Consider the following 19,137-nt stretch of genomic DNA (forward strand, 5'->3'; position numbering starts at 1 on the left):
TAATGTCTTGTTTTCCCCACAACATTATCTGCACAAAAAAGAATGTAACTAGTTATTGACTCAGAGGCATCATCTATGTTTGTACTCTGGAAGATGCTCCAGTCAGTGCTGGCAAAACATCCTTTAAGTGTTTCAATGCTGTCTTCTGACCACACCGCCACTGTTTTAGTCGTGGTTTATTTTGCTTAAGCACAGTCTTATAAGATGGAATTAAATGTATGGTGTTGTGATCAGAATTAGCTAGAGGTGGCTTAGATTTAGCAATGTAGGCATTTTTAATGTCACCATAACATTTGTCTTAAGTCTTAAGTCTTTACAGTGGTTAAAGTCACCCAAAATAAAAACAGGGGCACCAGGGCTTTCGCTGCATTCCCACTTAGTGGAACAAAAGCCGCACAAATAATGTCCCAAACTCCCTAGGGAGGCAAGATGGTCGGAGGCTAACACACAGGAGTTTAACATCTGGGTTACAGACTGTCTCTCTCTGTGTATATTGTGTGCACCATCGGTTACTCACAAACATGCACAATCCTCCTCTTCTGTTTTTCCCCGATGAATCAGTCCTGTCAGCCCGGATGAGGGAGAACCCCTCTATTTCAACCGCCGAGTCGGGAATGTCCTTTTGGAGCCGAGCTTCTGTGAACACCATTAGACTTGATTCCCGATCCTCAAAGCAGCCTCTGATGTTAATGTTGACCTGGCGTTGCACAATATCATGGAGGGTAAAGGTGGTCGGGTCTTCCTCCATCGGAGTCGCTGTCGTCTCCCCCCGTCTGCTTCTCCTCCACTGCCTTCTGCGCCTCTCTGGCCGAAGTTTAATAGTATCAGGCAGGGCAACGGTGAATGGAAATTCTGCACAGCGGAGTGACAGAAGCATATCTCTGGTATAGGAGATCGGTAGAGAGTCTGTGGCTCCCATTCCCGGTGTTAGCAGGCACATGATGAGAGTAAGAAACAGGAGTCCACAAAAACGGCGTCCCGAGCACGTCACAATAAAGTCCCATATTGCTGTCACAATCAAAAGAAATAAAACTAATAAAACCAGTAAATAATAGGCTACTAAATAGACTAATAAAAAATAAAATAAAAAACAGAGCTATTAAAGGAATAGCAGCAAACAAGCCCGGGTCGCTTGCAGAGCAGCGCCACCACGTCACCTTCCTCACTCGCTCACTGACCACAACACACACACTGGTTTTCACTCATCTTTCCTGACAATATTATGTTTTCTGTCTCTTGCAGGTTTGATCTGGCAGTGGTTTATGACAGTGATGTTGGACTGATAACGGATCTGATAACCATCAACGCCGGTCAGATTTGGTCAGTGCTCACAAACACACACACACACACACACACACCATTTATAAAAACAGCTACAGTTAACAAAATTAACATTTTAATGAAGACATTTCAGATTCAGTTTGTTCAGGAATGAGTTTAAGATCTCAGATTCTAGTTTTTAATGAGTGCTATTTCTAAATAAAACATTTTTAACTACAGCTTTTTTCAAAAACACATTCATTGGTCATTACTGGCATCCCATATATACTCCCATACCATACCATCTTCTTCCGCTTATCCCCTATATACTCAGCTTCCAAATTTAATAAACTACATTCAGGTCCTTTTCAGACTGTATTGTAAATTTGTTAAAGATGTATTCTAGTTAATTATAATTTATACTATATGTTTATGATTTGACTTATCCATCAGGTTGTAAAACAAAAGAAACAATACATATAAATGGTAACATTGGGAAACAGATCTGTGCCATCTCGTGTCTCCAGACTATTTTTTGGATTACAGTAATAGTCCTAAAATAAGAATAATTTTCTTTATGCAAAATGCATTTCTCTTTGTTTTTCCTTTTATTGATGTGGAGACGTGACCTGACGTGTTAGTCCCGTTGTGTGTTTCTGGTCTGATGATAGCAGGGTTTTACTACGGTATTTCTGCTCATGTGTAAGCATTTAAAACAAGTATGTTAACTCTGTTCTATATGTGCAGATAAATTGTATTGTGTAAACTCGTTTATCACATTAACAATATGGTCTAGCAATTGTGAAGTAATGTGAGCAGTATTTTATTAATCTTGATTAAAATTAATTGATAAATGTAGGGGTGAGCGGGGCACAAACTAACTCAGGGCTCGTTTTAACAAACATGGTTTAAATACTTCCACACATCCAGCATGACGAAACTTAGTGTATTTACTAGTTGCCATATCAACAGTATATAGAGAAATAGTGCCAAAATTAAAACATCTTTGGAAGATATCACTGAACAGTTATTTAACCATAGCAAAAGTAAATGTATTACCTATGTTATTTTATTTATTTTTTTTTATTTTTTTTTCATCTCTGTTTTTTTGGAGACACATCTGATATTATTTTAACCTTATATCTGTTATTTAACCCTCTGGGGTCTAAGGTGTTTTTGGGGTCCTTGAGATGTTCTGACATGCTCTGACATTTGTGCTTTTTTTCAGTTGCTTATAAACATATTAATAGCAAAGGTGTAATTACACTCTATTCAGCACAAACAGGGCTACCATAATATGTGAGCAACATGTACATGTTTGTATTTTTGAGAGAATAATGTTTATGCATGGTTATTGAAAAAACTAAAAAATTAAAGTTTAAAATATAGACCTTATTAATGAAACTAAACCACACAATTTAATAATTTGTGAAATTAATGTAAAAAAAAAAAAAAACATTCCCTGAACCCCAAGTGGATTTACACAAACTGAGAAAGTCAGAGAGTGTTCGGTTGTGCCCCGCTCTCCTCTATCAGTTATAGAATTAAACATTTGTCTTTATTTATATGAACCAAGAACCTCAACATTTCACAAGTAATTCAATGTTTACAGCTGGAGAGAAGAGAGAGAAAATGGCTTCAGAAATCCCCTTACCAAATAACATGTAGAAACACTGGAAAGTTTGGAAATTTAGCATTTTGTAGAATTCACCATATAAGCATATTATGTAAAATGTCATAGTAGATTTTAAAAGCAAAGTATTAATGTAAGACAAAAGAAATGTATAGATGTGTAACAAATGAGTCATTTACACATGTGTGTGTGTGTGTGTGTGTGTGTAACACACACATATTTCATTATAGTTTTTTCATAGTAATTTTATCTGCTTTTTGGTTAGTGCAAATTCTTTTGTTTTTTATTTACATATTCTAAAAACAGCACATCCATAGTTAATCTTTTGAGATTTTATGTTATTTTGTTCGTTTCATCTGACAGGAGTGATGATCAGTGGCTTTGAGTTTTTACCTTTATCATTATTGCCTGGGCTGAAATATGGATAAAGTTTGTCAGTGAAAGTCTGACCAGTGAAAGAGTAGATATGAGATCTGGACTCCACGTCATAAAAAGAGACCAGACCCTCCTCATAATCCACAAACACACCAACCTTCTCAAGTTTCACTCTCAGAGATAAAGAGACAGATGGACTTTCACAAGCTTGATATTGATTCTCGTTCCTCAGAATCACAGTCCAGACTCCATCCTCAGGAGTCAGTGTGATCGTCCCCTTCCTGTCAATGGATTCTCTGATCACTCCTAAACTCCACCAAGTCTTTCCCTTCACCTGCACCTCATAGTAAAATCTCCCTGAACTGAATCCCTGCTTTGCCAGAACAGAAAGGGCAGCAAATCTCTTTGGGTTTTCTGGGACGTTCTGCCAAATGTCTCCATGACTGACTTGTTTTCCATCATCAGACCGGATGAGACGTGGATGAGCCGTATCAGGATCCAGAGTCACATCCACTGAGAGAGATCAGACATTATCAATCAACTTCAGAACAAACATTTTCATGTGTACATTATAAACAAAAGTATTGTGAGTGTATCTGTGTCAGTCACACTGTACCTGCAAACTTCTGCACAAACTTCAACCCTGTGGACACAGATGACAATATAATGATGAATTATTCATAGCAGTAATTTCAGGTTAACAGTGAGTTTCTCTACTGGCAGCATCATGGAAATGTTGATCGTCCATCAGTTTGTAAAACAAAATGCAGAATGTTATTGCAGTAAATATACGTACGATGGAGGTCTATGAGACAATCATAACAGAGGGTTTAAAAGCAGAAATGTCAAGTTGTATTTTTATTAAAGCTGTAATAATAATTATTCAGTGTAAAAAGAAGTGTTATGTTTGCTGTCTATATTGTCCTTGTGAAGTGAGGAAACCTTTTAGACAGTTTATTTTACAGTCAGACTTCTGGTTGTGTGTCAGTGACGGGATCTCTGTGCTCTAGGGTTGCCGACTTAAGAAAAGGAAAATAAGGGACAATCGTGGTACTTTATAAGGGACACTCAAAATATGTGTACTGTACCACACAGTGTATGTCATTTCAGTGTCTGCAGTTTAGTGTGTGTATAAAAGGTTCTCAGATATAAACACATTTGTTTTGCTTAACCCAGTGGTTCCCAATTCCAGTCCTCGTGACCCACTGCTCTGCACATTTTGTAGGTCTCTCTTATCTGACACACTCAGTTCAGTTCATGGAGTCTCACCTAATGGTTCAGGTGTGTTAAATAAGGGAGACATACAAAATGTGCAGAGCAGTGGGTCACGAGGACTGGAATTGGGAACCACTGGCTTAACCTATCAATGCACAATTTAATCCTAAAAATAATTTTAACGTCATAGAAATAAATGTCAATTGTTACACACAAACCATCTAAAGCTTTTGTAGCATTATACACTACCGTTCTAAAGTTTGGCATTAGTAATAATTTGTTTTAAAGAAATGAATAGTTTTATTCAGCAAGAATACATTAAATGTGTTAAAAGTGACAGTGAAGACATTTTAATGTCACAAAAGCTTTCTATTTCAGATTAATGCTGTTTTTGGTGTTGTTTTTTTACTTTCTATTCATCAAAGAATCCTGAAAAAAAATGTACACAACTGTTTTCAACATGGATTTCTCATTACAGTATCACCGTGAATATCATAATGATTTGTTTGCAATATAATCTACAGATGTTTCTGCCGCATTTTACACGCATACACATAGTTTGCCGAACAAATTAAACCAACAAACTAAACGCTCTCGTGGTGTCTGCCATTGCTAAGCAATCATGAGCCGCGTTCTCCATGATGATGATGAAGTTTCAGCAAAGGATAAATGGATTTCGAGCCCTTGCTTTAGCTCTACTGCTAGATATATTTATGGAGATGAGCAAGCTATGATCAGCTGTTCGTCCATTCTGGCTGAGCTTTCAATGTTGTTACGAAAAGGCCAAAGCTGATCGCTTGGTTCGATGTCACATGACCTGCTTGCGGCATAGACGCGCCTGGGGAAAATGAGCGTCGCAACGGCGTTGCTCTCTATGTGAGCGTGCTTGTAGCGCGTCTACATTTAAAATAACAAACTTGAGCGCGCAAAAGATGCAACATATGCGAAGCTCCTTAGTTAGTGGTTAGATCAGCGTAGCAGTCAATAAACGGGACAAGGGAGGTCACATACGGGACAAATTATTTAGGCCCAATATACAGGACGTCCCGGCTAATATGGGACAGTTGGCAACCCTACTGTGCTCACCGCGTGTGCTTTGTTTGCTCGTTTGAGATCTTAAGTTTGTTTTGAACAGTTCTTTTGGTCTGATGTGGATTACACTTGCTGGAAACGGTATTTTACTCTGTATTCTGTCATGAATTTCACACCACTATGATATTATTTTACCTTACGACAGTCACATTCGTGCCTGGGAATAACTGCTGGACAGACCGACAAGACTATGCTAAGAGCTGAACATGATTGTGAATTCAGGTCTTGTCCACACTAATACGGTTTCGTTTGAAAAACATCTTTTTCTCTCTGTTTTGGCCTTCCACCCACACCGAGACCGTGTTTTTAGCAATGAAAACAAAGCTTTTTGAAAACGCTCTCCAAATTGGATACATTTGAAAACACATTTTCTGCGTTGTGGTGTGGACTGTCAGAACAGAGGTATTTGAAAATGATGATGCAAGTTTAGTCATGTGATGCATATTGAACCCAAAGATATTAATATCTATACCGGTATTGTGCCCGTTATGTGCTATTCACTTTCACACAGTTGCTAAAATATGTTACTTTGCAAACTCTTCATATCACAGTCCTGCAAAGATGACAGAAAATCCACTCGCATTTGCTGTCCTGCGGCGAAACATGAGAGCAGTCGCATTTTAGACCAAACATATAATGGTGTGAAGAATTGCATGATAACTTGATTATGTCTTGTTCTGTCTGTATCATCTCAGTGAGCTTTTATGAGGGTTTATGCATGCGCTGCATACCTGTCAAAACTCCCGTTTTCCCCGGAATTCACACCCATCTCACGTTTTGTTATTTCTCCCATGAAACTCACGTGATTTTTATGGCCCAAACCTCGTTATATGAAAAATCACATCAATATATTATTTCAAGGTTGTCCAGTTGCCAGATCTTGTATGAAACGCACACAATCAACACATCATACAAATTTCAACCCATTTGTGAGCTCAACCTGGCAACCTACAACCCAGTTGCGCTGTTGACATCTGCGCAGGAAGTAGACGCGGGAAGTTGAATAAGTGTCACTGGTAGAAATGGGAGGAGAAGACTCAGTGGTAAATATTTAACGCAATTAAAGCAGAATCCATTTTTTCTGTCATCCTTTGGCTGGCGTTACATTATATGATGCGCTTTTATTCATACAAATGATTTTAAACCATTCAAGCCAAGACATATTGACAAAGTTCTCTTTTGGCTTGAAGTTGAACGAACACTAACACACTAACACAATTATGCCAAAATGTCTGTTTTGTCGAGTATCCTCATAAGAGCAGACTGTGCAGTCTTAAATTAGTTAAAGTCTTGAATGAAGGCAGAGAGTTGTGAGAGAATGAGATGTGTGTGAGATCCTCTCTGTCAGCAGCGGCTGGTTTTAAAGGGACAGCAGCCAATAAAGCTTTCTGTCAGTAAAGTTAATCAAAGAACAAAGGTAACAGAGAAAAACACTCACTGCTCTTGACTAAAGAACTTTTGTAACTTTAATAAGGATTAATCTATATATAATTTAAAATGTATGCAGTGCAAACTGTTTGATAACTTTATTATTTTCATTGTTACGCAGATGATACGCAAATTTATCTGCCTTTGAAACGAAAAGATACTCGCACTTTAGCGCCTCTATTGCAGTGTCTTGAGGAAATTATTGGATGGCACAAAATTTCCTTAGCTTTAGTAAACATATAACAGAAGTTATGCTGTTTACGCCGGGAGGCACTTATGAATCAATACATTTGGACCTCGATGAACTGAATCCACCTGTGAAGCCCAATGTAAAAAATGTAAGTGTTATTATGGATTGTGATTTTAAATTGGACAAACAGATTAACTCGGTAGTTAAATCTAGTTTTTTTCCAATTGAGACAACTAATTGACGGGTACACGAAAGCGGGAACACATTACCCCTGTTCTCGCCTCTCTTCACTGGTTGCCTGTCCATTTCAGGATTCTTTTTAAGATTTTGTTTTTAAATCTCTTAATGGTTTTGCACCTAAATATCTTTCTGACCTGATCAAGCTGTATGCTCCGCTAAGAGCACTTTGGTCTGCTGATCATTCGCTTTTAGTTGTCCCACGGGTAAAGTTGAAGAGCAGGGGTGACCAAGCATTTGCAGTGGCGGCACCCAAGCTCTGGAATAGTGTCCCCTGTACATTAGACAGGCTCAAACACTTGCTGTTTTTACAACCATTTTAAAAACTTATTTTTATAGTTTGGCATTTGACTCTATGTGAGAGTTGTCTTATTGTTTTATTCTGTGCTGTTGACTGTTTGTATCATTGATATGGGATAGGTGTGCACAGCACTTTGATAAACACTTGCTGTTTTTAAAAGTGCTTCATAAATAATAATCTGACTTTATAAATAAACTTTGATTCAGTTTCTGTATATTTCCTACCTGTTAGACGAATATTTAAAATATACTGTCTTTATGTTGTTTCTACATTAATTTGGAGATTAACTGTGAAATTATTACACTATGAAATATATTAAAAACGTAAGCTTTTTTTAATGGCGATTAATCGTGATTAATCAGAAAAAAAATGTGTGATTAATCTAGATTAATCAGAATAACTACATTATTTAATTACAGAAACTCAAACTCATCATTCAACCCTGTGCCATCAGGTTTACAACAATACAAGCGGCAGAGACGAGCGTAGCTCACTTAAATCAAAGTTGAAGATATAGCTTTAAGTGATTTTATAATAATGTGGTGATCACCAGCACATCACAGAAGCTTACTATTAAGTTAACACTTAAAAAAAAAAGTTAATGACAAAAACCCTGTATTTGATATTCACATACCAGTTTGAGTGAGTTTTTCTATAAGCTGTTTCTTCAGTTCAGTCAGAGCTATTTTCAGCACGTACACGTCCACATCAGAGTCACTATCGATCTCAATCCAGTTCTTGCTGTGTGAAAGGCTGTACAGGGATGAGTACATCTACAGGAGGAGAGAGAGAAGACTATTAAATATTAATTATATTCCACATTATCACTGAATAGACAGATGTTGACAGACCTGTATGAGATGTAGATGATCTTCAGTGTGTGAGAGCTGCTCCAGCTCAGTGTTTCTCCTCTTCAGCTCAGTGATTTCCTGATGCAGCTCAGTGTTTCTCCTCTTCAGCTCAGTGTTTCTCTGCTCCAGCTCAGTGTTTCTCCTCTTCAGCTCAGTGATTTCCTCCATCATCTTCAGCTGATCAGACTGACATCTCTAAATAGAGCAGATCAGATCAGTGAAGAGCTCAACACTGAATTACCCCCAAAAGTTACATTTTAAGCTGGTTTTCCTCTAGTTCTAACATCACTCATCAATGCCAAAATTACTGAGATGGCCAATCAAATCAATGAAGACAGGCTTTACTGTTCACAGATGCTGAGCTTGAATTTCAGCAAAGAGCTTCAGTTTTTAATGGTCAAAGAATCAACATAAGAAGTGCCTAAACATTTAATACTAGTATTTGACAACTGTTTGTCAAGGTTGAGGGATGAGGCGAGAAATGGGCTTTTGCTTGTTCCCCGTAGGAGAAAACAGGACCGGTCAGCTTGCCTTGGCAGGACAAGACTTGGTAGCAGGACATGACATGGCTTCAGGGATCAGGACACAAGGAATGTAAAACAACAAACTGTCACAGGACTGAAAACACAAGGAGAATAAATTGGAAGCAAACAAGGCAGGTAAGGAGGGAGAGCATGTGGGCAACTGACACGAGCACGCAGCTAATGAGAACACTCACCGCATGTTCACACAAGACACAACATTAAAACAAGTGGCCGATGAAAACTTGACCCGTGTTCTGCACAAAACACAACAACACGTGCGAACAGAATAGCGTATGGCCGAAGTGAACTCGAAACCGCACGCTCACACAACTAGACAGAGCTCATGGAGAATGAGGGAATGCTCATCCCGTGTTCTCACAACAGAAGACAAACACATGGAGCATGAATGTACAAACCTCGACACGAACCGAAACAAAACTAGACTGAAGTGTCGGGATCTGAACACTACGCTCCACACACAAAGCAACTCACATGGACAGAAGAGCATTCGGCCCGATCGAACCGCACGCTCACCATGACAAGACAAGAGAATAGCAGTGTCAGAGTTCTGTCATCAAAACCAAGAATAAACAGACTAAAGTGACAGAACCCTGACACTGTTTTAATGTTAAACGACTAACAGTAATATCCAGTAATGCAAACTAAAAAAAAAAAAAAAATATTGAAACTTTTCTTTACGTGATTTATGTAATTCATTGACTGTGAGGAGACTAGAAGCATTTTTCCATTTTCAACATATTTGGTGTATGAATACGACTGAAATAAAATATTATTTTTAAACATTTTCAAAAAAATCTTTTACTGTTCTTTTTTTCTTTCCCGTAAATCCATTTGAATCCTTTATTTATTTATTTTAACCTCCAACCGAACTCCTGAGACCATCACATCATTCTAGAAGCAGCTGAAGACACTTAACCGCAGGTACCAAACCACTCACTCCTAAACCAATGCACTCACACACACTAGCATACTCACTTACGCTGGTATACATCAATGCTGCAACCAACAGGACACCCAGACTAATAATCATCCAGTTTGAAAAGTAGACGGTCCGAGAAAAAGTAGGGGGACAATCAATGGAGGCGAGAGTCTGCAAAAAGAGGAAGATTCAGTTCAAGCAACACTTCTCGAAGAAAGATCGCAAAGCTTGTGATAAGTTGTGGCTCAAAGTGCAAGAACACAAATGATTTTAATAATTTTTTTCCACTCACTTTTCTCTGCTCTGAGCGCGTGATCTCTTGAATCTTCTTCATTCTGTCCTGGATCATCTACATACAGAGAAAAACACAGACACATTTATCACTGAATTTAGTGTTCAATCTTCTGACAAAAGAAAATCTTATTTGAATAATAAATGTTAGACCCCATGAATTAATTTTTTTTGTCTCCTGGCTTTTAGTCCATGTCTGTCAGTTTTGAAGGTAACTTATATTGCATTCTCAAATTTACAAAATTAACTTTTAGCTGGTTTAGGGTGCATTTCACAGTGTGTTTAAAGTGCTTTGTCTGTAACTCTTTACCTTCTTCTCTCGACTCTCCTCCTCTATAGGAACAGTGTTGTGAGTCCTGTGTTCTCCTTCAGTGCAGGACAGACAAACACACGTCTGGTCATCTCTGCAGAACAGCTCCAGAGGTCTCTCGTGTTTCTGGCATATATAATCCTCCAGATTTTCCACAGGATTGATGAGTTTGTGTTTCTTTAGACGTGGGACACTGAGATGAGGCTCCAGATGAGAGTCACAGTAAGAGCTTTGACACGTCAGGCAGGTCTTCACGGCTTTCTGCTTTCTTCCATCACAGAAGTCACAGAACACCTCAGATTCTTGATTAATCTTCTTAAAGTGTTGCACAAGCTTTCCGAGTGTTGTATTAATCTTGAGCTCAGGTCTTCTGCTGAATTTTTCGTTACAGAGTGGGCAGAAGCAGATCGGTGAGTTTGGCCAGCACCTGCTCAGGCAGGTTCTGCAGAAGTTGTGTCCACATGGAGTGGTGACTGGATCAGTGAACACTTTCAGACAGATGGAGCACTGGAGCTCCTCATTTAGTGCTGGACCACTGGAGGATGCCATGGCTGAAAAGATAAGTAATGTCAAAATTAGGTAAATTAGGCTATGGATGTTGCATGTTAAATACCTGTAGAAAAAATCTGAAGAAACTAAATACAGACACTAAACTAGGGAAGAAACACAGTACAGCAAATGTAATAGGTTTTCACAACAACATTTTAATTCAATCATGAGATTTAAAAAAAAAAAAAAAAAAAATATGAGTGGAACTGTACTTTTTCAAGCAAATAACTTACTAAAAAAAACATCTGTAACCACCAAGAGTCATTTCTGTTTAATAGAGTTATGGTTTTCATTGAACTTTGTTTATTCTGTCTACAGTTCAAATACTTCCTGTTTCTGATATATGTTGTATGAACACAGACTTTAATTTTACAAAAGTTCTTGTACTGCATCATGCAATTAAACTAGTGAACTTACATTTCCATCGCTTACCTGTGAGAATGTCAGACTTGATCGTTAATTACAGGGTTTCGGAAAAGAAGTGTTGTTTGAAGAAGCTTCCAGTTCATCTGTTCAGTTTCACTTTCACTTAAGTCTTTGTCGGTACACGATCCGTTCCACCTGCATGATCCGTTTCACGCATGCGCGTAATTACGTACGTTAAATAACAAACGGGTTCTTATGGACGTATTTTGTTATTCTGTGCCGTGATGAAGACAGAAATATTATGTTGTCGGTGCCTGTAACAGTTTTATACACTGCTGTCACGTTATTTGAGCTGTTTCTGGATGAAGGCAGACTGCTGACAGTGAGTCGTGTTGACAGAATTCATGGAAAACTTCCTAAAAAACACACGCGCAGCTTCAGTTAGTGCGATTAAAGTGTTTAGGCTACATGGCCGCATACTGCAATTAAAAACGGTGTACGCCATCTGTTTTAATACGATTATGTGATTATGAACTTAATCACATTATTAAGTATTGTGTTTACATGAGGTAGGCTAAAGTATAATCGCAATATTGCTAAAATCCCATACGCATACGTAGAACAGATCGTGTACCGACAAAGAGCTCACAGGAGGATGAAACATATATCTATAAACATATTTCAAATATGCTAACAGTCGCTATAGTGTGCAGTGCTTGTTGTTTGCTCTGGACCAGGGGTGCCCAATCCTGCTTCTGGCGATCTACTGTCCTGCACAGTTCATCTCCCACCTTCTTCTTCTTCTTCTTTAGGGTTTATCGGCAGCTGCATCTCCCACCTAATCAAACACACCTGCCTTTAATTTTCAAGTGATCCTGACGTGCTCTGAAGACCTTAATTGGTTGCTTCAGGTGTGTTTGATTAGGGATGAACTGTGCAGGACAGTCGATCGCAGGAGCAGGATTGGACACCCCTGCTCTGGACGGTGTGTGAGGCTCAGTGTTTGTGGATATTACAGTTTTTCTCCATTGGTTTGGCTCATTTCTTGAAACAGAAATGACATTCTCAAAACAACATGGACAAACCTCCAAACCACTTGGCAATTGTTCACAACAGAATTGAATTTCTCATTCATTTCATCAAATTGCAAATGTCTAAGTACATGTCTCAATGTCTCAGTAGGCTACATCTTTGCAAATGATTAGGTAGCCTACATTTAGCACAATTACCAAGTGAATAGATCTTGTTGATCTAAACTGATTGTTGATTCTCAGTCTAATGGTTGTTCGCTCCAAAACGTGTCAGCGTCATTTCATTGTATAAGTCATCACATGCACAATAGTCTGTTCAATTGTCAAAATTAGTCAAGAACATAATACCATGAATACCATATGTGTGTGTGTGTGTGTGTATATATGTATATATATATATATATTATACCATATAATATTATTGGCCTATTGGCCACCAGGCCATGGTGGATGTCAGGCCAGCGAGGGGGCAATATAACTATGTGTGCTGCGATATCCGCAGCCATCTTTGTTGTAAACGAATGCAACCCAAGCGCTCTTTGGTGACTTGGATGATTACGTTACTGTTGATCATCTGTCCATCATCGTATAAAGCCCGCCCTGATCATTTGATTGCTCTGGTTCGAGCATAGTTGCTCCACAACAGATCAAGTCCAGACCGAACTTCCCAACCTCAAATGTTGTGGGCGGGGCTAAGAAATCCAGGCTAGAAAACTCAAGGAGTGTGTTGACGTCTGGGTCGGTGTGCTGTGGTCGTTCTGTCACTTCTGTCTAGTTTATTTCTTGGTTTTGTGAAAGAGCCCTGACGCTCTTTTCTTGTCTTTGTCTGTGTGCCCGATTTCAAGCGTGTTCGAGCCGTGCGCTCTCTTGTCTGTGTGCCTTGTTTCATGTGCAGAGCGTGGTGTTTGGTTCCCGGCACTTAGTCTAGTTTGGCTTCGGTTCTGTGTCGGGATTCAGACACTCATGCTCCGCTCAGTGCCGTTTCTAGCCATTTTGATGCTCTAGGCGAAACCCTTATTGGCGCCCCCCTGGTCAAATCTTAAAAAGCAACATTAGTATTTCTGGTATTCATTTCAGGACCGCTTGTATTAACCTCCCCTTTAAATAACGCGACACTATGCCCTCTGTATGACACTGCTCGCATTATCACTATTAGAACGAATGAATAGATTCAGCATTTCGACACCATCCGTAAAGATGCGTTAACTTTAACAAAGCGGTTTAATAAAGGATGTATTAATGTTGTGAATTAGCTCATTTTATTACACACTGGCCGTTAAAGTTTTATATGGGACAATTACAAATCACAGAAACGCACACCTTTTGAAGGTGCAAGGAAGAGATGAATGCTTTATAGAGTCCAAATATAACGTGAGAGTAATGTAGATGCTAACTGCCGCGCTTGTGACAGGGCGCATGTTTAACTGAAAGAACGAGCAGAGAGAAAGACCCGGTAGCGCGCGCGCTCTCTCTCTCTTCAGAGCCTGGCGAAAGAGTTTACAAGACTTCACCGTCTCCAAACTAAGCGCTGTCTTGCTCTCTCTCCCTCGCACAAAATAAATCGACACAGTGGTAAAAGGTCGGAAGACCAAAGTTTCATTTGCAGCATTCGGAGATATTTTTTTTCCTGAATTACTGTGTGAATTGTGCTAAATAAGTTGCCATATCTTTTCTGAAAAGCGTTCCGGCCATTAAGCTGACATAAAACAACACTTTAATAAAACGAAAAAACTATCCAATGATGAAATGTTTTCTGTGTTGACACAAATCTTGGATGTCCAAAAGTTTCTGTGCCGATAGATAATCGTATCTCTGCTATCAAACTACAAAAATGGCCGAACGGGGTGGAGTTGAACCAAGTGTCACCTCTGCAGACTGGAGAGCGGGCGGGGTATGAAGTGTCTCATTTGCATTTAAAAAGACCGCACCAAAACAAGTTGCTCTCAGACGCACACCAGAAAAGGGGTAGAAAAGGGGCCTGTGGAGCTATAATAATGAGGAATTCAGACCCAAGCATTGCAGTTCCGCTTTATATAGACCACAAATGTATGATTTATATGTAAAAAGGAACAATTTAAAAGCATGATATGTCTCCTTTACTTAACTATGAAATGTGCAGACATATTTTGCTTCTAAAATACACACTGAGCAATATTACGCTATCTGCCCAGTTCACAGTGTGATTTCTTGACTACCACAAATACTGCTCTAACAAAAGAAGGATTTGTGCACTTTTTACTGTACCTGTTTGTTTTTTTAATTGGCCTTTGAATTTAGCTTTATTGTGTGGTTAAAAAAAATCATTACCTTGCCAAAGCATGACCCAGCTCTGTGATCTAATGGTGTTGTTGAGCGCTCCAAGCGCAAACTTTACATGCAACAGTCAGACAGTAATTGACTGTTCTCTGATCCAGTGGCATATAGCAATTGTCAGATTGACAGGACTAGTGGGGGGTGGCAATCATATTTCAGGGTGGCTGTGACACACTTTACACACACCCCTACTAAAGTGCCAGACATGCGCTCATTGGCGCGCTTCCAGCTGATGTCGCCATAGATTGCCTATGCCTAAAAATGGCCCTGCTCAGCGTGTTTGTATTCTGTTGTGAGCGCACAGGATGAGATTTCGCTTGTTCTCGTGCTTGCCGTGTGAGCGTATGGTTTCGAGTTCGCTCGGGCCGTATTGTGTTCTGTTGTTGTGTTGTTGTTGTTCTGTTGTTGTGTGTTGTTCGTGTTTACATCGGCCGTGTGCTTTCATGTTGTCATGTTCTGTGTGAACACGTGGCTTATGAGTTCTCATTAGCTGCCTGTTCATGTCTCGGTTTTGTGAGCACATGGCTTGTCATGTGTTTCCTTGTGCCATGTGCTCTCCTGTCGATTGTCTAACCCGCCCATCTTGTTATCTGATTATTTGGTTAATTTGCCCCACCTGTCCTCTCTCATTACCTGCCTTGTTTGCTCCCAATTTGTTCTCCTTGTGTTTGCAGTCCTGTGTGAGTTTGTCATTGTGTGTCCTGACCCTGCTAAGTCGTGATCCTGTCTAGTCTTGCTACCTGTCCTGGTTTCCCTCAGGGGTAGTTTTTTTTTTTTTAGTGGTGAGCAGATTGAGGCTTCATGAAACACTGAAACAGAAGCAAATGTGCCGTATCGTGTGTGTCGAGGCTTCGAAACAATCCGACACCCGTCTCCACAGTGACCCCTAGTGGTCAGAACAGTGTAAATAAAATAAAAACTCAGGCCAAACAGGCATAAAAACACCTTTTACATATCTTTTTTTTTTTTTATAGAAAGTAAAATCTTTAAAATGTCAGTTTGACACAAGCTCCGAATCATTGATTCGGATCAAAAGATTCATAAAGGTTTCGAAGCTTCATGAAGCAGTGTTTAGAAATTGCCATCACTAGGTTTTTATTTTATTTTATTTTTATTATTACTAAAAAGCCCATTGCTCTGCATTTAAGCCCTCGCTCCTTTCATCAACCCAAACCCTACACAATACAATACAATACAATACAATACAATATACATTTATTGTCCCCTTAGGGAAATATGTCTCAGTGTATGCTGCATTTCCAGAATAAAGAATAAATAAATAGATAAGAGTTCATAAATAAATTCTTAATCAATCTCAGAATAAATCAATCACATGTATCTCACCTAAACAATCCAAACAGTGGAGCAAAACATGTAGAACATGTAGACGGTCGTCATATTGCACATCTAAAAAGGCCACTGTTATTGCACAAATAACGGTCGCATAAACCTTAAGAACAGCAATAAAATAACAATAATCAATAAATAAGAGTAATATAGTAATATAAAGCAAATAATTTTTTTTACATAATCAGTGCTAAACAGAGACAATCATAGGCCTTTGTCCTTGCCATTCAAAAGCCCAATGGACACAGGCACAAAAGAGTTTTTAAACCGGTTCAGTCGACATTCGGGCATCGAGACCTTCTTCCTGAAGGCAGAAACACGTGTTCAGGATGAGGGATGTGAGAAGGGTCAGCCAGTATCTTTCCACTCCACAATTGTCATGGCTGTCTTGATAATGTTGGAAAGTCTGTTTTTTAATTTTACAGAGAGGTTACTATACCAGGGCTGGATCTCATACCTGATTAGACTCTCCAGAACAGCCTGATAAAACACAGTCATGATTTTCTGTAGACACCACACAGTCTGAGTCTCCTCAGAAAGTCCAGTCTTTGTTGGAGTTTAGAACATAAATTGTCAACATGAACCTGCCATGTGAGCATGTTATCAGTGTAGACCCTGAGGTACTTATAAGAACACACCTGTTTGATTTGAGTATCATGAATAACAACAGGACTGTGCGCACCGACTGCTCTGGGATCAAACACTATCTCCTCTGTTGTTGTTTTTTTTACATTCATAATCAATTTGTTTGCATCACACCACTGTTCAAAGTTCCCTTTCTCAGAGTGATAGGAAGATGGATCACTGTCTTTGTACAGTAGGCTCAGGATTGCTGTGTCGTCTGAGAATTTAAAGATGAAATTACCCATGTGTGAACTTGCGCAGTCATTAGTGTCGAGTGTAAAGAGCAAAGGCGAGCTCACACAGCCCTGAGGAGCACCTACTGTATGTGTGTTGTTTTTGAGTCTGATAGGATGTTATTGGTCCTCACAACCTGAGTACGACTGGTTAAAAAAGAGTGGTACCATTTGATAAGGAAAGGGTTAACATTCAACTGTTAACATAGGGGTTAACATAGGGGGTGGTGGTGGCGCAATGGATAAGACACATGCCTTTGGTGTGAGAGACCCGGGTTCGAATCCACTGTGAGACACCAATGTGTCCCTGAGCAAGACACTTAACCCCTAGTTGCTCCAGAGGCGTGTGACCTCTGACATATATAGCAATTGTAAGTCGCTTTGGATAAAAGCGTCAGCTAAATGAATAAATGTAAAATGTAACTGGCTCATTTTCTGGATCAGAAGGTGAGGTTGAACTGTATTAAAAGCAGAACTAAAATCTACGAAGAGCAGGCGTGCATAAGCTTTGCTGTCCTCTAGATGTTTAAAATCAGGTGTGTAACACTGTTGACAGCATCACCGGTACCTTTCCTGTGCCTGTAAGCAAACTGGAGGATCAGTATCAGCTCTGAACAGAGATACCAGAATTATTTCCAGACATTTCATTACAACAGATGTAAACGCTATTGGTCTGTAATCATTATTGTCCATTGGGCATGATTTCTTTGTGACAGGTATGATAACAGATTTTTTCAGGCCTGTGAACTTTTTGGCACACAACTGTTTAAAGACAGACTGTACCACATGTTTTTCCACATTAGGTTTATTCTCCAGATTGTGTGGGATGGACCCCAGTAAAGTGTTACACTCCTGAGAGTGGTCCTCCGTTTCAAACCTGCAGTAGAATTAATTTAATTCATTCATTTTATGACGCATGTTCATGGAAATAAAAGGTCTTCTGCTAAGTCCCATGTTAGTTATGGCTTTCACTGAATCCCACAGTCCTTTAGAGTTTATAATATCCTTGTGTCGCTGGTTGAGCTCCTGTTGTACAGTCTTTAGTTGCAACCGATCACTGTTCCTGAAGACAGCTTTTTTCCTGTTAATGCACTCCTTCACTTCATTTGTTATATATAAGACTTGTTGTTAGGGTACACAATAATGTCTTTTTTCCCCACAACATTATCTACACATAAAGGATGTAACTAGTTATTGACTCAGAGGCATCATCTATGTTTGTACTCTGGAAGATGCTCCAGTCAGTGCTGGCAAAACATCCTTTAAGTGTTTCAATACTGTCTTCTGACCACACCGCCACTGTTTTAATCGTGGTTTATTTTGCTTAAGCACAGTCTTATAAGTTAAATGTATGTTGTTGTGATCAGAATTAGCTAGAGGTGGCTTAGATTTAGCAATGTAGGCATTTTTAATGTTATCATAACATTTGTCCAAAGTCTCAAGTCTTTACAGTGGTTAAAGTCACCCAAAATAAAAACGGGGCACCAAGGCTTTCGCTGCATTCCCACTTGGTGGAACATAAGCCGCAAGTCAAGTCAAGTCAAGTCACCTTTATTTATATAGCGCTTTTTACAATACAGATTGTATCAAAGCAGCTTCACATTGATAATATAAAAATAATACAACAAAGTTTGTTTCTAGAAGAAAATTGCATCATTGTCCACCCTAAATAGGCAGATCAATAATATCGTTGAATATTAAATGTCCCCAACTAAGCAAGCCAAAAGCCGAGGCAACAGTGGCAAGGAACCAAAACTCCATCAGGTGACAGAATGGAGAAAAAAACCTTGGGAGAACCCAGACTCAGTCAGGGGCCAGTTCTCCTCTGGCCAACGAGCGAACAGTGTATGATTATGATCCAGGCAGCGTTACAGGTCAGAAGTCAGATTGGTCGTATCGATGAGGCCTTCACAGGGCTGATGAGGCTGGCACTTCAGGGGATGCGTTGTGGTTAGGTCCACGTGCAGATCCACCATCTAATCTGGATACGGCCGGGGTCCACCTCACTTCAGTAAATGGAGAGATTG

General features: G+C 39.4%; 1 protein-coding gene across 1 annotated transcript; it reads right to left on the reverse strand.

Annotated features, from left to right (window-relative positions):
- Window positions 1–2,370: 2,370 nt before the first annotated feature.
- Window positions 2,371–11,723, reverse strand: LOC308703382 (E3 ubiquitin-protein ligase TRIM39-like). Its single transcript, XM_081386822.1, has 8 exons — window positions 11,629–11,723; window positions 10,648–11,198; window positions 10,339–10,395; window positions 10,107–10,217; window positions 8,583–8,777; window positions 8,366–8,504; window positions 3,885–3,911; window positions 2,371–3,781 (listed from the first exon to the last, which is right to left on the reverse strand). The coding sequence occupies exons 2-8, from the start codon at window positions 11,194–11,196 to the stop codon at window positions 3,246–3,248; spliced, it is 1,614 nt and encodes a 537-aa protein (XP_081242948.1). The 5' UTR covers window positions 11,197–11,198; window positions 11,629–11,723; the 3' UTR covers window positions 2,371–3,245.
- Between the last annotated feature and the right edge of the window lie 7,414 nt (window positions 11,724–19,137).

The sequence above is a fragment of the Scardinius erythrophthalmus genome (assembly GCF_964197995.2).
Source record: "Scardinius erythrophthalmus genome assembly, chromosome: 15".
Classification (NCBI taxonomy): Eukaryota; Metazoa; Chordata; class Actinopteri; order Cypriniformes; family Leuciscidae; genus Scardinius; species Scardinius erythrophthalmus.

Excerpts from the sequence above, each read along its gene's own strand:
- LOC308703382 (XM_081386822.1), bottom strand. The coding sequence starts at position 11,196 with ATGGCATCCTCCAGTGGTCCAGCACTAAATGAGGAGCTCCAGTGCTCC. Across the intron at positions 8,778-10,106 it reads CAGCATTGATGTATACCAGC|AGATGTCAGTCTGATCAGCT; the intron begins GTAAGTGAGTAT and ends TGCTCTATTTAG. Across the intron at positions 3,912-8,365 it reads AGAAAAACTCACTCAAACTG|GGTTGAAGTTTGTGCAGAAG; the intron begins GTATGTGAATAT and ends CTGTGTCCACAG.